The sequence below is a fragment of the Pecten maximus genome, chromosome 8 (genome assembly GCF_902652985.1).
Source record: "Pecten maximus chromosome 8, xPecMax1.1, whole genome shotgun sequence".
Lineage (NCBI taxonomy): Eukaryota > Metazoa > Mollusca > Bivalvia > Pectinida > Pectinidae > Pecten > Pecten maximus.
Genome location: NC_047022.1, coordinates 21,626,126 through 21,646,162, shown reverse-complemented (window position 1 = coordinate 21,646,162; position 20,037 = coordinate 21,626,126). Strand labels below are relative to the sequence as shown.

Sequence of the window (20,037 nt, the reverse complement as noted above, 5' to 3'; positions counted from 1 at the left end):
TGTTGTATCGCACGTAGATTAATTCAAATTCATTACATGTTGTAGTGCACGTGGATTAATTTGAATTCATCACATGTTGTATCGCACTTGAAATAATTCAAATTCATTACATTTCATCACATGTTGTATCGCACGTGGATTAATTCAAATTCATTACATGTTGTAGCACATGTTAATCAATCCATCCTTTTTTCTGTACACGTAGCGCTCGTGAATCAGACGTTCTATTGAACACATTGTAGCGCACGTGAATCGATCAATCTTTTTTTCTGTACACGTTGGGTTGCACGCGTATCAGGTGTTTTACTATTCATATTGTAGCGCACGTGAATTTTACTGTACATGTTTTATCGCGCGTGAATCTACAAAGCGCACACGGGTCGTATTTTATAACCGTAATAATCGTACAATAGCGACACGCATAAATATGTTGATATATATATATATATAACTATAGAGGAACATATACGATAAGCAGTGGGTGATTGTTTTTAAATCAAATCATAGCGAACTGTTACTTTTATGACCTGCAGGTGTTCCTTGTACAAGAGTACAGCGTTTTTTCTATGTTTGTAGTCGATGAATATATGGGAACCTAGCATTTAGCACTTTTTTCCATAATTGATTTTCTTCTTTTTATATCCTGTCTTTGAACTTAAACATATTTCACCCAGTTAAATTGTGTAGATTGTTCTTATAGCATTTGCTTTTTTTCAGCACTCAATTTGTACAAACTGATCATAACAGATTTTGTGTTTGAACAAACATATCGTACCGTTTTGGACATGACATCTTTCATCGCTCTTCCATTTTCATCTCGAAACTTTCCTTTTCTTCATTAATTCCGTCTGACTGTAAAGTAATATTTAGTGTGTACAGAAATATGTAATTGCGCATGGTAATATATAGTGTGTACGGTAATAAGGTAGGGTATACGATCATATGTAGTGTTTACAGTAATATATAGTGTGTACGGTAATATATAGTGTGTACGGTAATATATAGTGTGTAAGGTAATATATAGTGTGTACAGTAATATATAGTGTGTACGGTAATATATAGTGTGTACGGTAATAAGGTAGGGTATACGATCATATGTAGTGTTTACAGTAATATATAGTGTGTACGGTAATATATAGTGTGTACGGTAATATATAGTGTGTACGGTAATATATATTGTGTACGGTAATATATAGTGAGTACAGTAATATATAGTGAGTGCAGTAATTTATAGTGTGTACGGTAATATATAGTGTGTACGGTAATATATAGTGTGTACGGTAATATATAGTGTGTACGGTAATATATAGTGTGTACGGTAATGTATAGTGTGTACGGTATATATAGTATATATGGTAATATATAGTGTGTACGGTAATATATAGTGTGTAAGGTAATATATAGTGTGTACGGTAATATATAGTGTGTACGGTAATATATAGTGTGTAAGGTAATATATAGTGTGTACGGTAATATATAGTGTGTACGGTAATATATAGTGTGTAAGGTAATATATAGTGTGTACGGTAATATATAGTGAGTACAGTAATTTATAGTGAGTACAGTAATTTATAGTGAGTACAGTAATATATAGTGAGTACAGTAATTTATAGTGAGTACAGTAATATATAGCGAGTACGGTAATATATACTGAGTACAGTAATATATAGCGATTAGCGAGTACAGTAATATATACTGAGTACAGTAATATATAGTGAGTGCAGAAATATATAGTGTGTACAGTAATATATAGTGTGTACGGTAATATATAGTGTGTACAGTAATATATAGTGAGTACGGTAATATATAGTGTGTACAGTAATATATAGTGTGTACAGTAATATATAGTGAGTACAGTAATTTATAGTGAGTACAGTAATATATAGTGAGTACAGTAATTTATAGTGTGTACGGTAATATATAGTGAGTACAGTAATATATAGTGAGTACAGTAATATATAGTGTGTACGGTAATATATAGTGTGTACGGTAATATATAGCGAGTACGGTAATATATAGTGAATACAGTAATATATAGTGTGTACGGTAATATATAGTGTGTACGGTAATATATAGCGAGTACAGTAATATATAGTGAGTACATTAATTTATAGCGAGTACAGTAATATATAGTGAGTACATTAATTTATAGCGAGTACAGTAATATATAGTGAGTACAGTAATATATAGTGAGTACAGTAATATATAGTGAGTACATTAATTTATAGCGAGTACAGTAATATATAGTGAGTACAGTAATATATTGTGTTTTTGGTCTTGATAGTGAAGACATACACCATTGTTGTGACTATGAACGTTTTGTTCGTGATCATATTATGACACTATTAACCAACTTGAAAGTACATTTCTGATATAAGATCCCTTTCAGTTTAAGATGTTACATGTACATGTACTTGCCAAAAGATGCATCTCCAGTGCCTGCAGTTTTACCATGTGATTTTTAGGATGCCGATCTATTGATAGAATGTTACGAAAGAGTGTGTTATACCGACAGCGCTCATGTCTGTATTGTGTATAGATTACAAAACAACCCTCTGGAAGACTCTGGATAGAGCACATCCCCTCAAGGTTTATTATTAAGTAAATGTATTTTTGTCTATGGAATCATGTCAGACTCGGAACACAAATTCCCAAAGCACGGTCCATACAAATGATACACATAACACATTAACATTGGGATAGGAATGGGTACCAAGTTCATGTAATGTCAAGGCCATACAATATTTATCAGTTCCCATTTTCCTATACTACTCAAATCCATGGCACCCAATTTGTCCCAGGTGATCCAAAAACAGAACCATGACATCCAATTTATCCCAGGTGATCCAAAAACAGAACCATGACACCCAATTTATCCCAGGTGATCCAAAACAGAACAATGGCATCCAATTTGTCCCAGATGATCAAAAACAGAACCATGGCGCCCAATTTATCCCAGGTGATCAAAAACAGAACCATGGCATCCAATTTATCCCAGGTGATCCAAAATAGATCGATGGCGCCCAATTTATCCCAGTTGATCCAAAACAGAACGATGACACCCAATTTGTCTCAGGTGATCCAAAAACTGACCATGGCGCCCAATTTATCCAAGGTGATCAAAAACAGAACCATGGCATCCCAATTTATCCAAGGTGATCAAAAAACAGAACCATGGCACCGCACCCTATTTGTCCTAAGTGGTCCAATTTAGAAGAAATATACATGCTTCAAAACACAAATGATCGAACAAAGCTATATACCTAGATCGTCAAATTTAAACGAATGCATCCCAACCGATCGCGATGTGTACACAACAACACTTAAAATTGAGGTGGGGTTCAAGATCTGATATGGACAATTATTTTACAATAGATGTCACCTCCGACTAGTATAATTCATTAGGAGAGAATGTTAATGGTTAGAATACAGACAGTCGTTACTAAAAGTTTATTCAGCGATTCCACGTCCTATGATCAATTATTAAGACTGTTTCCAGAGAGTCCACTACACTGGCCTTGTCACTGACAGATCAGAACTACTGGTAAATAGGCATTCGAGTTGTTAAAACAGAAAACTACGACAAAACGTGAGTCCGGACAATAGAAATCATTGTTAAATCCGATCATGAGATAGATTGTCTGATCCAGAAATTGTCATCTCAGGCACGCTGGACCGATATACTGTCCATTTATCTTGGACAAGCTGGACCAATATCATCAATTGGTGTTGGCCAGGTTAACTGTCAGTTCTCGCCATCCTCCGCGTTGTGTGGTTGCGAGTATGGGATGGTGCGATGAAAATAAATCACATCCCTGCCTTATTTGGTAGCGGAACGTAATGGTCCGGGATAATTATACCCGTGTCCACGTGAGACTTGGTGTGTCAGCACCAGAATTTGACCAGGATGAGCGGGAATTACCGCTCTTTTCGGCAGCAATCATACATCGGTACATAGCCACTTCAGTTTATTCCATAATGAGCAATTGTGTGTGACTGTCATCTAGGTGGTGCGTTTGACACAATTAATTTGTACCACAAATTTAATTAAGCTTGGACTTTAAATATGATGTCAGTACTCTCGGCTATATGACAACAGTTGTATATTATAATGAATACAATGTCCGGATTATATATTTATGTGCGCGCGTGTGTGCGTGCGTGCGTGTGTTATAGTTAGCTTTTAAAGTGTTGGGGTTTTAGTTCTAATTCCCTCCTACACTAGTCAACGGTTCAAAGGAATGAGAAGCTAGTTTCCTTTTTTCCTTAAAAATGAAACATACAATTAAAATATCACGATAAACGAATACATCTAGCTATTCACTAAACAAGAAATCTTCTCGCGGGTCGCTTTGGACAACCATCTGGTTACCTTCTTTGCTACTATAGCACAGCAGATTTTTTTTTAAATTAACCTTTGGAGGGCAATATCCTTAGTGACACAAGCCACCAACTTTTACATCACCTATCGCAACATCTGATATCCGTGTTTTATTTCTACATTTCAAATTCAATAGAATGTCAAAGTAAACAGAATGTTCTGGCATCTTGCCGAGACAAGCTAAAGTCTGTAAAATGATATAAATAGTTATTAACTTTGATTGAGTTGGCTTATCACGGATGAGACCAAATTGGATGAAATGTCCTCGTGCAAGGATATTTCAGTGAGATTACACTATTAACGCGCCAGTAATGTGTGAATGCATACAGGGACCAAGTCCCGGTTGACTGATTTGCACTAATTGACACGTAGTATCAACATACACAATGTTGACTGAACCGTGTAATTAAGTCTCTCAGAACGAGATCACAGGGTACAGGGTCACCTAAACGAGATGTCAATCTAATTAAAAGGCACAATCACTGAATTAGGGAGCGAAATGGATGTGATAAGTGGAAGCAAACGTCTGTTTGAAGCCGACAATGACACACAGGGATTGGTGGAAGACGCGTGTCATTAACTCCGCCATAACCTGTTATTTTACATTTCCCCGTAGTGTACAGAGGAGAGAAGGGGCAATAAAAGTAAAGTATATGATGAACCCAAACTACTTCTAAACTGCTTTGTATTATTGTGGTACATCCTTAAGAATCCACAATCACTTGTATTATTTCATGACATACAATCTATAAGTCTTTTAAACTGTGAATTATTGACAGATCTGAGAGGAATATCTCCTGCTATTGTACTCCTGTAATCATGGCGTGGTTTTCACTCACTACTGGTATCCCTAAAATAGTAACGGTGCAATAAGACTGTTATGTCTGACACGTTCAATCTGTATCGCAGATATGGCAGCTCTGTTTTACTGGAGTGAATGGTCCTGTTGTACCAGGGGAGGGGGTTATACTATGCACAGTGTATATTTTGGAACGTACATTGTATATGTGTTTACGTACTGTATATTGTTTTATTATAATTAAAGTGTTTCGTGATTTTTAGCCCACCATCATCAGATGGTGGGCTATTCAAATCGCCCTGCGTCCGTGGTCCGTCGTCCGTCCGTCCGTCCGTCCCTCCGTCCGTCCCTCCGTCCGTCCCTCCGTCCGTAAACAATTCTTGTTATCGTTATTTCTCAGAAAGTACTGAAGGGATCTTTCTCAAATTTCATATGAAGGTTCCCCTTGGTGCCTAGTTATGCATATTGCGTTTTGAGACCAATCGGAAAACAACATGGCCGACAGGCAGCCATCTTGGATTTTGACAATTGAAGTTTGTTATCGCTATTTCTCAGAAAGTACTGAAGGGATCTTTCTCAAATTTCATATGAAGGTTCCCCTTGGTGCCTAGTTATGCATATTGCGTTTTGAGACCAATCGGAAAACAACATCGCCGACAGGCAGCCATCTTGGATTTTGACAATTGAAGTTTGTTATCGCTATTTCTGAGAAAGTACTGAAGGGATCTTTCTGAAATTTCATATGAAGGTTCCCCTTGGTGCCTAGTTATGCATATTGCATTTTGAGACCAATCTGAAAATAACATGGCCGACAGGCAGCCATCTTGGATTTTGACAATTGAAGTTTGTTATCGCTATTTCTGAGAAAGTACTGAAGGAATCTTTCTCAAATTTCATATGAAGGGGCCCCTTGGTGCCTAGTTATGCATATTGCGTTTAGAGACCAATCAGAAAAAAAAATGGCCAACAGGCAGCCATCTTGGATTTTGACAATTGAAGTTTGTTATCGCTATTTCTCAGAAAGTACAGAAGGGATCTTTCTCAAATTTCATATGTAGGTTCCCCTCGGTGCCTGGTTATGCATATTGCATTTTGAGACCAATCTGAAAATAACATGGCCGACAGGCAGCCATCTTGGATTTTGACAATTGAAGTTTGTTATCGCTATGTCCGAGAAAGTACTGAAGGGATCTTTCTCAAATTTCATATGAAGGTTCCCCTTGGTGCCTAGTTATGCATATTGCGTTTTGAGACCAATCGGATAACAACATTGGCGACAGGCAGCCATCTTGGATTTTGACAATTGAAGTTTGTTATCGCTATTTCTCAGAAAGTACTGAAGGGATCTTTCTCAAATTTCATATGTAGGTTTCCCTTGGTGCCTCTTTATGCATATTGCGTTTTGAGATCAATCGGAAAACAACATGGCCGACAGGCAGCCATCTTGGATTTGACAATTGAACTTTGTTATCACTATTTCTGAGAAAGTATGTAAGGGATCTTTCTCAAATTTCATATGTAAGTTTCCCTTGGTGCCTAGTTATGCATATTGCGTTTTGAGACCAATCTGAAAACAACATGGCCGACAGGCAGCCATCTTGGATTTTGACAACTGAAGTTTGTTATCGCTATTTCTGAGAAAGTACTGAAGGGATCTTTCTCAAATTTCATATGGAGGTTCCCCTTGGTGCCTCATTATGCTTATTGCATTTTGAGATCAATTGGAAAACAATATGGCCGACAGACCGCCATCTTGGATTTTGACAATTTAAGTTTGTTATCTCTATTTCTCAAAGTACTGAAGGGATCTTTCTCAAATTTCATGTGTAGGTTCCCCTTGGTCCCTTGTATTGCATTTTTGGACCAGTCTGTCCTGAAAACAACCTGGCAAACAAACAGCCATTATTGTTAAATCTCAAATTTCTTATATAGCTAGGATTCCCTTGTTTGAAAAGTACTGGAGGGATGTCTCAATTTGCACAGATTAGTAAAAGGAAGGGAAAAATAGAGAGAAGATCAATCTGACATAGAACCTATAAAGATCATTCAATGGTGGGCGCCAAGATCCCTCTGGGATCTCTTGTTAATGTTGCTTTTATTGGTAAATTCTCCTTGAGAACTTGGTAATTAGGTGATAAATGTTAAATGGCCAGCCTGTAGATTATCGATAATTCGGTCAGCCTGCAGATTATCGATAATTCGGTCAGCCTGTAGATTATCGATAATTCGGTCAGCCTGCAGATTATCGATAATTCGGTCAGCCTGTAGATTATCGATTTAACTGGTCTGGAATACTGTTGGGTACATGACAGCCATTCATTGAAGTTTATTGTTTTTAAAAACTCTGGCCATTTTTACCTTCAAAGTGGGTCAGGTAAACCCCATTGAGCAAAATGGCACAGATCTTCATAATTATATCCTAGCGTGATGCACGTTGAATATATAAAGGCGAAGTCGTTTAAATCGTTAAATAGTGATGATCCATATATTACTCCAATGTGGATGTGAAACTGCTTGATGGGGAATACATCTTGGTTATAATTAGAGACTCTTAGCAAATCTCTAACAAGTCACCAGTTAACGATTAATTATACATATTTTAACGGTCCAGCACACAAATAAACCAGGCCCACGTCTCTATGTACTAGCTCGGATATTAAACATTAGACTGATGACTAAACCCTGTGACGGATGACGTAATTACTTATTCATTACTTGTATTACTGATGACAGCTCAGACCTTTCGTCAGGGGTGTTTTTATGCTTCCTTAACCTTTTTTGACATGACTTTTATCTTTACATCGTAACATTCCAACTGTAAATTACAGTTGATTCGGTACGGAGGCTGGGTCTTGGTGCGACTGCATCAATTAACAATCAACCGTTAATTTGTGAGTGTGTGTACGTACAATTAACAATGTACATTGTTCGGAAAGACGACTATAGAGAAATAGAGAAGAAAATATAGGTCAGATTTAATATTGCAAAATACCAAAGATCTATATAGCTCTCTACATACTTGTGCAAGTACAGCAGACCATTTGTATTAATTTAGGAATACTTTAGGGGCCGCGGTGGCCGAGTGGTTAAGGTGTATAACCACTTTAACACTAGCCTTCCACCACTGGGTTGCGAGTTCGAAACCCACGTGGGGCAGTTGCCAGGTACTGACTGTAGGCCGGTGGTTTTTTCTCCGGGTACTCCGGCTTTCCTCCACCTCCAAAACCTGGCACGTCCTTAAATGACCCTGGCTGTTAATAGGACGTTTAACAAAAACAAACCAGAGTATTAATTTACAAATGTTGCCCCATTTTGCCCCTGTGTCTCTAGGAACCATAGGGGATTTTGCACGAATATTAAACAACGGTCCCGAGCAAGGTCCTGTGCTCAGATTCAAGGATAAAATATATCTTAGTTTATATACAAAAAGGCTTCATATCCAAATCTCAACAACTTGGCCTCCCGTATATATTTTACCAATTTGGCGTTGCCAATTCAGTTCGCATTTGGCTCAACATTAACAAATAGCTTAACGCGAAAAAGAAACGACGGACAGATAACGATGTCGAGGCGGACTTCTTGGCTGGTCCACTTCCGGTCCAACAGGATACACTGAAGTCAATAAATCTATGATGATCTCCAGCTATGAATACTGTGGGACGTATCTATGAATACAGAAGGAAAAGCCGAGACACTGCCTATTGAACACTCCCTGGAGCTGACGATAATTAAATGGAGGTCAAGAGAGCGGCGGGCATCTCTGTAACCGATGAAAATAAACGACAAATTCAGGCCGAGGAACAAGACTTGTACATACACTAGATTCGCATCGATCCGTGTACTGGTAGAGTGAGTTGTGTTGAACACAAGGGCGAATCATCTCATGTGTACTCCGACAATTATAAATTTTCTCATTGCGATCATTCTACTGTCGTGATTCGATAAAATGATGTGTTATTCTAAACTTAACACTTAATGTTGTCTATGGCCGAGCACACGAATTCAGGTTGATCACAAGGACTGGGCACTATATGTAAATACATGAATATATACATTGTCTATGTATGATATGTCTATGTATATAATACATATTACATGGACCGTAGGTTGGTGATTCGTGCCCGTGATCGTAACTCAACTCTTGGGTTCCCAAGTAAAAAAGAACTCGTTTTAAACAGCCACTGTTTACTGGACTTTATATTATAATCCAATCATTTTTCATGAACACTCGTTTTTTACCAATATGAATTGTCTCCTAAGACACATGACAGATATGTGGCTTTGAATGTCACACGTTTGTCCTTTTTGTATTTCGTATATATATATATGGTTATATCAGATAGTTTGAAATCTTGTTTAGACTCGAAAATCGTTTAAATTGAGATTTAATTTTAATTTTATGTAGCTACATGCATCCAGTTCGGAATAGGTGGGCGTTTTCTTAGGGCATCCAGTACACAAATAAATACCGAGGCTAAGCATACTGTGCTTAACACAATCTATTCTTGTTATATCGGCCATCGGTGGAGAGGACGCCTGTTACTCATCTCTACCGAGAGGAACTGGTCATGATGTCCCATAACAACAAACAATCTACTTCAAAGATATGACATTTTTGTTTTGTAAATGGGGGGTAGATTTCATTAGATACAGAACACGGCAGACTAATAGTGCATCCAATTATATGTTACCGACAACATCATCTCCGACTTCGCCGAGGAATCGACATTGGCTGCTTTACATTGACTTCCGGCTGCGTCAATTTAGTTACGGAAACATCCATTGACTTCCGGCTAAGACCAATTAATCAAGCTGGCATTTACAGTCGATAAACAATTTGGAACGTGTCATACCTGATGTAATCAAACACGAAAATCCAACGTAAGCCTTGTCTATCGTTAGCTCTCCCAAAGGCTACTCCAAATGGAAGTCTTACTCAGTAGGTAAACGGACCGACCACTTGCCAATTACATATGTATGTTAGCGTTCGCCTAACGCGCCTCTTATCCGACGGACCGAATGCAACTGTTGCTTATCAGGCCTGAAACGTCCCAAAAAGGTTTATCTCTCACCAAACCGAACCACCGTAGTGTCCATCAGAGTGCTAGCTCGACCACAACGAACACTTGTCCTTCAGGCAAGCGCTGCCCAAACGGAACACCTGACATACTACTCCAGTAAATACGCTAAAGGTCTCTGGCTATTTTTGGGTTACCTTTGAGTGACTTTAAGTGACCTATTGCGATCACCTTTTGTCCAGCGTCATGTGTCATTTATACATTTTCTTACCAAGTTTGCTCAAGGTCACAGGGCTGAGATGTTCGTTTGAAAACAAAACATCCATCAGTGTAAATATCAGAACTCCGGTGACCTTTAAGACCACTGTTTTGTTTTTCTTCTTTTCTTTTTTCGTCCTGACGCCAACTGACCTTTAGCAACCGAACCCTATTCTAAACTGCGAAAGTTCCATTCCTATCTAAAGGCAGAAAGAAAGATACACTAATATGAGTACATTTGTATTTATAACTGTAAACTTGATGACACCATTGTGTACAGTTTAGGTATTATATATCCCGTTTAAAACAGTTCAATTACTAATTCACACCAAGTTGTGAGCCACGAAACACTTAAACGTTTAAATGTGATTTAGATTTTTAATATGATGAAATTCCAAACTTTGAAAATATGCCAGTAGGAAGTTATAGGTTACAAGGCGCACGCCGTAAGTTTCTCACCATGTAATCCTCAAACATTGTTGAAATACTGACATACTCGCCTTCCCCAAGCAGGATAAACCGCACCAAAACGTATCATTATCTTAATGTCCGAAAAATAGGACCGTTAGGCTAGCGCACTTCAAATAGAGTTGTTAGTCAAGTTTGTCTGTTTTGTTAGTCAAGCTTGCCTGAGTTGTTAGTCATGCTTGTCTGTTTTGTTAGTCAAGCTTGCCTGAGTTGTTAGTCATGCTTGTCTGTTTTGTTAGTCAAGCTTGCCTGATTTGTAAGTCAAGCTTTCATGACGTGTTAGTCAAGCTTGCCTGAGTTGTTAGTCATGCTTGTCTGTTTTGTTAGTCAAGCTTGCCTGATTTGTTAGTCAAGCTTTCATGACGTGTTAGTCAAGCTTGCCCGAGTTATTAGTCATGCTTGTCTGAGTTGTTAGTCATGCTTGCCTGACTTGTTAGTCATGCTTGCCTGATTTGTTCGTCAAGCTTTCATGACGTGTTAGTCAAGCTTGCCTGATTTTTTTAGACAAGTTTGTCTGACTTTTAAGATTTTAGACAAGCTTGTCTGATTTCTTTAGATAAGCTTGCCTGCCAAAAGCAAATAGGCTAGACAATTGTTACCGTTTGTCTATCAGGCTAGCCTTACCCAAGCCATACAGACTAGCCCGCATCAAACGGTTTCATTGTTCGTCATGCTAGCTCGATCAAAATAAAGATGGCCGACGGCCTATACACAGCTGGTCACAAAAATGTATAAAATTGAACCCATGGTTTAAAAACTATCTAATTAACACGGGATTTACACCAACAACAAAAAAAGAAGAAGATAATAGTGTCCCAGTAAGGATTGTTATAAAGACCCAAAGCTACAAGTCTACCCGAGAAACCTGACATTTTAACCTTTTGATTGACAGATATATCCTTGCTGCCAAATTGAATTACTCGAGTATTAAAAAAACAATGATCAACGAGATTCTCCGACGCCCAGGAAATTTTTTTTTTAAATATTAATAATCAAAATGTGCAAATACGTTTGATGATATTAGATAATCAACATACTTTATTACATTTCAACGACTGGATCATTTTACCTTTTACAAGGACCATGCTCAGCAAGATTAATATTATTGTATAATACAACATTAATTCATTACGAGTTTTGAAAGACCCGTCACTGTTCGCTATTGTCTTCCCAAGTCGACTGTTTGTAATATCGCAGTCAATTACCCCTCAACGTGAACGTGTACGTTATGTACATCAAATGGGATTAAAACAGTCAACACGACAGGTTGGTAGAGGAGGACCACGATCGAATATTTCCACTTTGAATTTAAGAGATATAATTAGAGGGTTGTTTAGTAAGGTAATAGCGTAATGTTTTTAACTTTAAGTAGTGTATACAACCGATAATGCGTGCAGTAGCGCTGTAGGATCTTTCACACGTTTTAATAGGCTAAGCAGGAGCCAAGCAGAATTCGTTAGAGTCTGTATGACACATTTTCAGACTTTGTAGGTGGTTAACTTTCTGTAAACATCATATGAACCTCCCTGAAACGTCACGCTGTATGTACGTGTATAGACCTAACACACCAAGACTGTAACAAATCATCATGTCCCAAAGACCGCACCAAACGGGAATGTTTTCTGTCAGGTTTGCTCATTCAAACTTAACCCTCTCCTTACATAAATGAAACATGTCCATTTTATCCCCTCTAAAACCGCCAAATCAGGTTCGCCAGCACCAAACTGAATATCTGACCAACCCTTATCAAACCATTTCTCTCAGGTTATCTCGCACAAATCTGAACATATGGCGAGCGCTTTATCAAACTTGTCTCTCAAGCTTTCCCGAATTTAACTGAACATCTACCCTTCAATTTATTAAACATTGTCTGTCAGGCTATTCCGAACTAAACTAAACATCTACCCTTCAATGTATTAAACATTGTCTGTCAGGCTATTCCGAACTAAACTAAACATCTACCCTTCAATGTATTAAACATTGTCTGTCAGGCTATTCCGAACTAAACTAAACATCTACCCTTCAATTTATTAAACATTGTCTGTCAGGCTATTCCGAACTAAACTAAACATCTACCCTTCAATTTATTAAACATTGTCTGTCAGGCTATTCCGAACTAAACTAAACATCTACCCTTCAATTTATTAAACATTGTCTGTCAGGCTATTCCGAACTAACCTAAACATCTACCCTTCAATTTATTAAACATTGTCTGTCAGGCTATTCCGAACTAAACTAAACATCTACCCTTCAATGTATCAAACCTTGTCTTTCAGGCTATCCCGAACTAAACTGAACATCTACCCTTCAATTTATTAAACCTTGTTTCAATGTGATCTTCTAAAGATAATAACACAAAGTCGGCAATATCTTGATTGGATTTTTTAAATAAAATGTCTTTTACAAAAATACGATAGTTACGTTTTCTTTCAATCTTCGTTTACTCTAATAGTCCAAAGAATCTTCCAAAGAATCTTCCAAAGAAACTTCCAAAGAAACTTCCAAAGAATCTTCCAAAGTTCTTGAATAAGCTTTATATTATCAGCTCACCTAATATACTTTTGATGTATAATTCCAAGGCAATGATCTGTAAACGATGTAGCAGGGAACCAGATTTACTATATGTGAACACAAGGCACGATCCTTCCTCAAGGCCGACTACATTATAATACCCCGACGAATCAGCCCCCTATAACTAGAATTAGATTAGTATGAGAGATGTTACACGTCAAGTTCGTTCTATTTTGTATTTACAAGGTTCGTTAGGGTTATTTATGATGCTTGTGACGTATAATTGCAGATCAAAGGTTAGCGCACTGCTGCTGAATCAAACTAGCTAGTCCATGAAACCCATTTCGTCTCCAAGCCCACTCTCTTAACTCGTGTAATATACACAAATCACGTCCGTCTCCGAGTTCTATTCCGTTTAATATACACAAATCACGTTGTGTTTATGACATGCTGACAAAACTAACGCAATTTTCAAAAGGAAGTAAGAGAGGGGAAGCGGTCACATGGCCGTGTCTCCCCTAGTATCCTATTGTATCGTATTCTCGATACTGAAGGGGCATGTTTCGAACTTCATTGCCTGTTGTATGAAACACAAATCTTACTTTGAAAATATTCTATAGAATTATTTGGAATAGTTTAATGTTAAACACAAATAGCAATTGGCATATAAAAGAGCTTTGATTACAATTCTCTATTCGGCGATGGGACGAAACTGTCAGCTGTCAAAACGTCAAGACACATATTTGTATTAATAACACTTAAATACTGGAGTCAGGGACGGGTTAAGTTTTGTTAAATGTGTCATAGAGATCCCTTTTGCTGTATCCCGTCTCTCAATTCACCCTCCATCCTTGTTTCCAGATGAGTGCTTTGATCTTTCTCAGTTGTCCGTCCTCTCTGGTACTTGAGAGTTACCCAACTCTACCCAGTTGTCCGTTCTCTCTGGTACTTAAGAGTTGTCCCACTCCATTCACTTGTCCGCCCTCTTTAGAACTTTAGATTTACCCCAGTCTATCCAGTTGACCGCCCTTTTTGATACTTTAGATTTACCCCAATCTATCCAGTTGACCGCCCTCTTTAGTACTTGAGAGTTGTCCCAGTCTATCCAGTTGCCCATCCTCTTAAGAACTTAAGAGCTGTCCCTCTCTATGACGTATTTGTTGAATTATTGTAATTTTTTTCCCGATACCCTTAGTGTTTCTTGTGAATATTAAATTTTCCAAGGTTCATGTTTCATAAGACATATTGTGAATCTCCTCCAGTTTCATCGATGCAACTCATGTAATTTGACAAACGACGCCCGTTTTTTTTCTATCCTTTGTGGGCGATAACACTTGATTATGTTGGGTGGTCCTATGGGTGTGTGGATGTAATGTTCCCTCATTGTTTCAGACACCTATTTGATGTATTCCATTGTTACCGTGGTTACCATGCTGTTGTAATGTCTCTTGGTTGTTCCTTTCCTGTTTCTCTGTGTTATTGCCGTTGCTCTCTATTTCTTCCTCCGTCATTGCTTTCGACCATTCTGGATAACAAGCTGAAAGTGGTTGTTTGATAAGAAGCCTCTGTCTGCGTGGGGCCAGTTTTCATCAATATTCCTTAACTTTAAGAAATTCTCCATAGAAAAGCTTTATAGAATTCAAGGAAGGTTCTTCAACTAAGATGTTTTCCTTACAATATGTCATGCTTTCCAACGGGAATTTTCACGTTGAGGAATTTCCTAAAGTGAAGGATATTGATAAATTTACCCCTGCTTAGTTAGGACGTTATCACATCTGTCAAGAAGAGTGCCTACAACTCTCAACTGCTATTACAACGGATGGTGTGGCTTCAAGTTAGTACTTCTGTGTGTTTTAATGTATACAGACACTGATAAATGTTTTTTTCATGATAATGTTTATTCCGAACTGATGAACATCACAGATAATGATGCGTTTGTTTATATGGCCGAGGGCCATGGGTTAGAATCCAGCAGTTGGTTGGAATGTGGGTTTCTGGTATATTTCATTTGAATGGTTTTGCACTGTAGATGAGCCGAAGGAATCACTGATCAACAACACAGCCAGATTCCATGTTCTGACGGAGTCTCTCAACCATGTACAAATCAAACAAGACATAACTGTGCCCGTGTAAACGAATTAGGTTTTGTGATGTAATATTGTAAACGTGTATAATTCACTAGTTACTGTTATCTTATTCTGGCGCTAGAATAGTAAATATGCTTATTAGATATTGTTGTTTTATTGTGTTTTTTCTGATACATATACTGTTATGATAATCCAATGTGCGGACAACTATATAATTATAATCTATCTTTGTTTGAGTTCAGGTTTGTTATGTTTGTACGTTTGGACTGACATGTAAATCTATTTGTTTCAGGCTTACATCTCGTGCACTCTAGGTGTCACTAGTATCGGGCCGGTGATGATATGTTTTGGGGCCGTGAGCGCTGTAAGCTGTGTCATGATTGGATACTTTGCCAGTAAGCACATCAAGCGGTTCGCCTTCATCACTGCCGGGGCCACTTTTAACGTAGGACTACTGATAGTACTGTGGTTATGGAAACCAAGTCCGAACGACATCCCAAACTTCTTCGTGGTAGCCGGATGTTTGGGTCTGTGCGATGCTATTTGGCAAACACAGACGTACAGTACGTATATTGATACTAGATATAATGATTTATCTTTAGGAACCCTGCCCCTGCCAATCCTATGTTGGTCTACAATTCGTACGCTTCAGTCACAGGCATTGGTCACACTTAGGGTTGCTGTTATACCTGTATTTACTCAGGATGCGCGGTAGAGCAATGTAAGAATTTACCGTCAGTATAAAACGCTTATAATACGTCTATAAAAAAATCCTGCGCCTGTTGTATCCTCAATGGAACTATTTTCAAGTTGACTTGAACTTTACTCTTTGGTGGTCAATATAACCGAGGCATTAACATGGTGTATTGGAATTGTGTGGTTATGTCTTACACTTTAAAATCAATGGATGTGGTTACACTTACGCGATAAAGCGATTATCACGCCTTAATTCACATAAGACAAGAATGTCACGTGTTTGTCCCGTTTTTTGTTAATGTTGTCGCTGAATGATTGCATGATGAGCAGATTACCCAGTAAGCACCGTAGAATACAATAAGGTTCGTTCTTTAAGCTTAATAGCAGTACTGAGACCAGGTAGGCATGACGACAAGTTATCAGTATTATCTACTCCAACAATGTTGGAGGTTTTACAAGGCGAGATACTTTTGACAGGCGCCGTCGCAGTCGGCAAAATAATATCCGATAGAAAAAGAGCCGACCAGCGGCCTCTTATGTTATAGGAGTACAGTATTATCCTCAATCTTTGCTTAAAATATTTAAATGGCGAGGAAATATTTGAAACGTTCTTTTTCTCTGTTTATATTTCAGCTCTGTACGGCGTCCTTTTCCTCGACAGACAAGAGGCAGCCTTTTCTTCGTACCGGATGTTCTATGCTACCGGATGTGCTGTAGCATTTGGTTACAGTCACTTCCTGTGCGTGCAGACCAAGGTTTACGTGCTAGGCGGAGTACTCGTGTTAGCCTTGGTCATGTATTGTGTGATCGAGATGAAAGTTCAATTACAGAGTCAGCATATCAAAGATATCGTCGCCTTATAGACAGAAATTCATCCTGAATCACATTGCGAGCAGACTAACGGGTTTACAAAATTCACTGCCGCCGCTGGGATCGAACCCGGGACCTCTGGCTTACTTGCCTTATGCTCTACCGATCGAGCTAGAGAGAGAAAATCTCTCTAAGTAAGCGGTATATTGCGGCTAGTATTTACTATGGTTACACAATGGAATGGTAAAGAGACCAAGCCTACATGACATGTAATCATTAATGACGTCAGACGCTCATTTGTATTTTTATCTTTACCATATTACAGGTACATCGGGATTACACTTTTACAAAACAAATAGCCTGGTAATTTGCTGTAACGTATCCCATGTCACCCGTCTAAACACTTTTGTTCAAACGGACGCTTTTATTGGACAGTCGGAACAACAACTGGCCGGGACAATAGATAACTCCAAAGCACTTAATTGTTAGAATTTACGGTTCCCATCCTTACGTCTTGCCTCCAAAGTGTGGAATACCACCCTCCAGACTCCCAATAATCTTATAGTAAGTCACCCGGCGACCTATTTCGAATACCATTACGCGTGAACAAAGTATCAATAGCACAGCAAATAATACCCATACCTTAAAACACCTACTACATAAACCGTTAGATCAATACTATAATTAAGGATCGATGGGCGTATCAGGAAATGTCCGGACGTGTCACAGTTTATCTCAACCTTGTGTGATAGTACAGTGAAAAACACTCGTGTCCGACGTGAGAATACGATTCTATCGTTTACCTACCGTGTCAATAACTATGCATAAAATATTGTTACGACATTGGCGCACGATTCTAGATTCCATGCGCTCTACTGATGATTTTAAGGGTATTTCCGAGTGTTATAGCCGACACAATCAGAGGCGCGCATGTGCTACAGGTATTTCATATCATTCATACCCAGAAAACCTTACCTGAGCTACTATTTTTGATATTGTGGACATGAAAATTAATGTGGTTTTGTTATGTTAACGATGGGTTGACAAAATACAGAAGTACATGATAGCAATGGAGTTAAGAAAACAGTTTATCTTTCAGGAAACGAGAAAAGCCCTGTGAATACCAACAAAGTATGTGGTAACTTGTAGTGTAAACGATACATTTCATTTTTGCCAACATCTCCCCATGTATCTATCCTGTATTAAAATCGATGAATACAACTGATTTTGTGTGAAAACGTTTCTATGCATGTTTTCTTCATAACTATTTTTCACCTAATGGTGTCGGCCATCGCCCTCGGCAATACCCCTGTAGTCTTGGTACCAATGTTTTGGAACGCCTCGGAATGACCTGTAATTTCTGAATTGATAGACGCCGACCAAGAAAGGCTGTGATGATGGGCTCCTCTAGATACTTTAGTTCCCACTCTGATTTCATATGAACCCGTGTCTGTTTGAATTAAGCTACGTTTGAGACGGTTGAAGAGGAGGGTGGATTACGTGAAACTAGGTTTATTTTCAGCCTTGGATCTATAATATCAGGAACGTGTCCAGGATCACCTTGTCAATATCCGTGATCTACACACACAGTAACATTTCTATCAATATTGTTCGAGATATGTGTTCTGCATTTTGACTGTTGTAAACTAAACATCCGTCTAGATTCTTTATCCGTCTTTGTCCAGTGTGTCCGTACACTCAATATACTTGTGGGCCGCATTAAGGTTCTTATATTGCTGTTAACGGCCAATTAACACGGGGGAATGTCATTAGGGCCAATAATGGATGGGTCAAGTAGGTCAAATCATTTTGTCAATATATATATTCCTTAAATAAATCCTCGTTCAACCTCTAAAAAGTTCGGATGGACTTGTGGATTGATTATGACCCTTTCAGTGTACATTAGGACGTCTGTCCGGCCGTCTAGTGTATAGTGTAGTGAAGCCATCCTTTTTACCTTCAAACCTGATACACGTTAGTAAAGTGTTGAGTTGATTTCCTTGAGCGGTACGCATATCATCCTGTCATTGTGGTGGACTGCTGTTGAAAAAATGAAATTGTAAACGAGGCTCTGTCGTTATTCTGTATAGTCAACATCATACATGTATGTGATGTCCAATACGTATCAGTGTGTGGAAGTTAATGAACTTAATTTATTTTGGCATGTTATGTTTCATTTTAAAATAAAATGTACGACATAAAAAATCCTTATGTTATTCATAGCATACCAGGCAGCCAGAAGAAGGAATGCTCACTGGTCGGACATTGAAACACCAAATCCCTCCGGTTACCATCAATGAATATACGGATCAGCTTATTTATGATTTCCAATCCGTATTTCTGTCCTGCTATGATTATTTTTCTTTCAAACTTACAGGAGTAAATTTGAACTCAGATTAATGTCCATTCCATAGGATAACGCTAGAGTCCTAACCCGGCGTACGTAAATATAACCTTGTTGAAGAAGCAGCTTTGAAATGCTGTTTGTTTTATAAAGCCGTTTTAAATACTTTCAAGACAATTTACCCACGTGACGTAATATTACAAGGTCATTCATTTGATTAAAAAAAATTCCTTCATCAACGTTCACTTAAAACTTAATAAGTGAATTAAAATCACTAAAGTGCTTAGCATATCTAACACTGTTATATACCCGTTACTTTAAAAACAGATCAAGGTCATTGATATGAGAAAAATTCACGAGTCCAAAGCAGGAATCTAGTACTGGCCTATGAATATCCTAGGTCTTTTAGAACTTGAGAATTAGATTTGCAAATCAATTTTTAACTATCTGGTCATTGTATCCTTGAAAATAGGTCAAGGTCATTTTTATGAGGAAACTTTATACAACTGTCCATGGCACTAGTACTTGCTGGCAAAACATCAGCTCTCTGGGCCTTCTGAAACTTTAGAGGAAAATCATTTCGTGTTTTAACTCTTTCCATACTTTGTGTTCTTTCCGGATTCCGTACCGGAAGTAGTTTTAAGATATTTCACCCCAGTGACCTT

General features: G+C 38.2%; 1 protein-coding gene across 1 annotated transcript in view; it reads left to right on the top strand.

Moving 5' to 3' along the window:
* Positions 1 to 19,233, top strand: part of LOC117332765 (protein unc-93 homolog A-like) — a 65,955-nt gene extending 46,722 nt beyond the window's left edge. The window contains exons 3-4 of the mRNA XM_033891793.1: positions 15,815 to 16,085; positions 16,852 to 19,233. Coding sequence (XP_033747684.1) covers positions 15,815 to 16,085; positions 16,852 to 17,081 — 501 coding nt within the window. The 3' untranslated portion in view covers positions 17,082 to 19,233. The remainder of the gene's footprint in view (positions 1 to 15,814; positions 16,086 to 16,851) is intronic.
* The last annotated feature ends 804 nt before the right edge of the window (positions 19,234 to 20,037 follow it).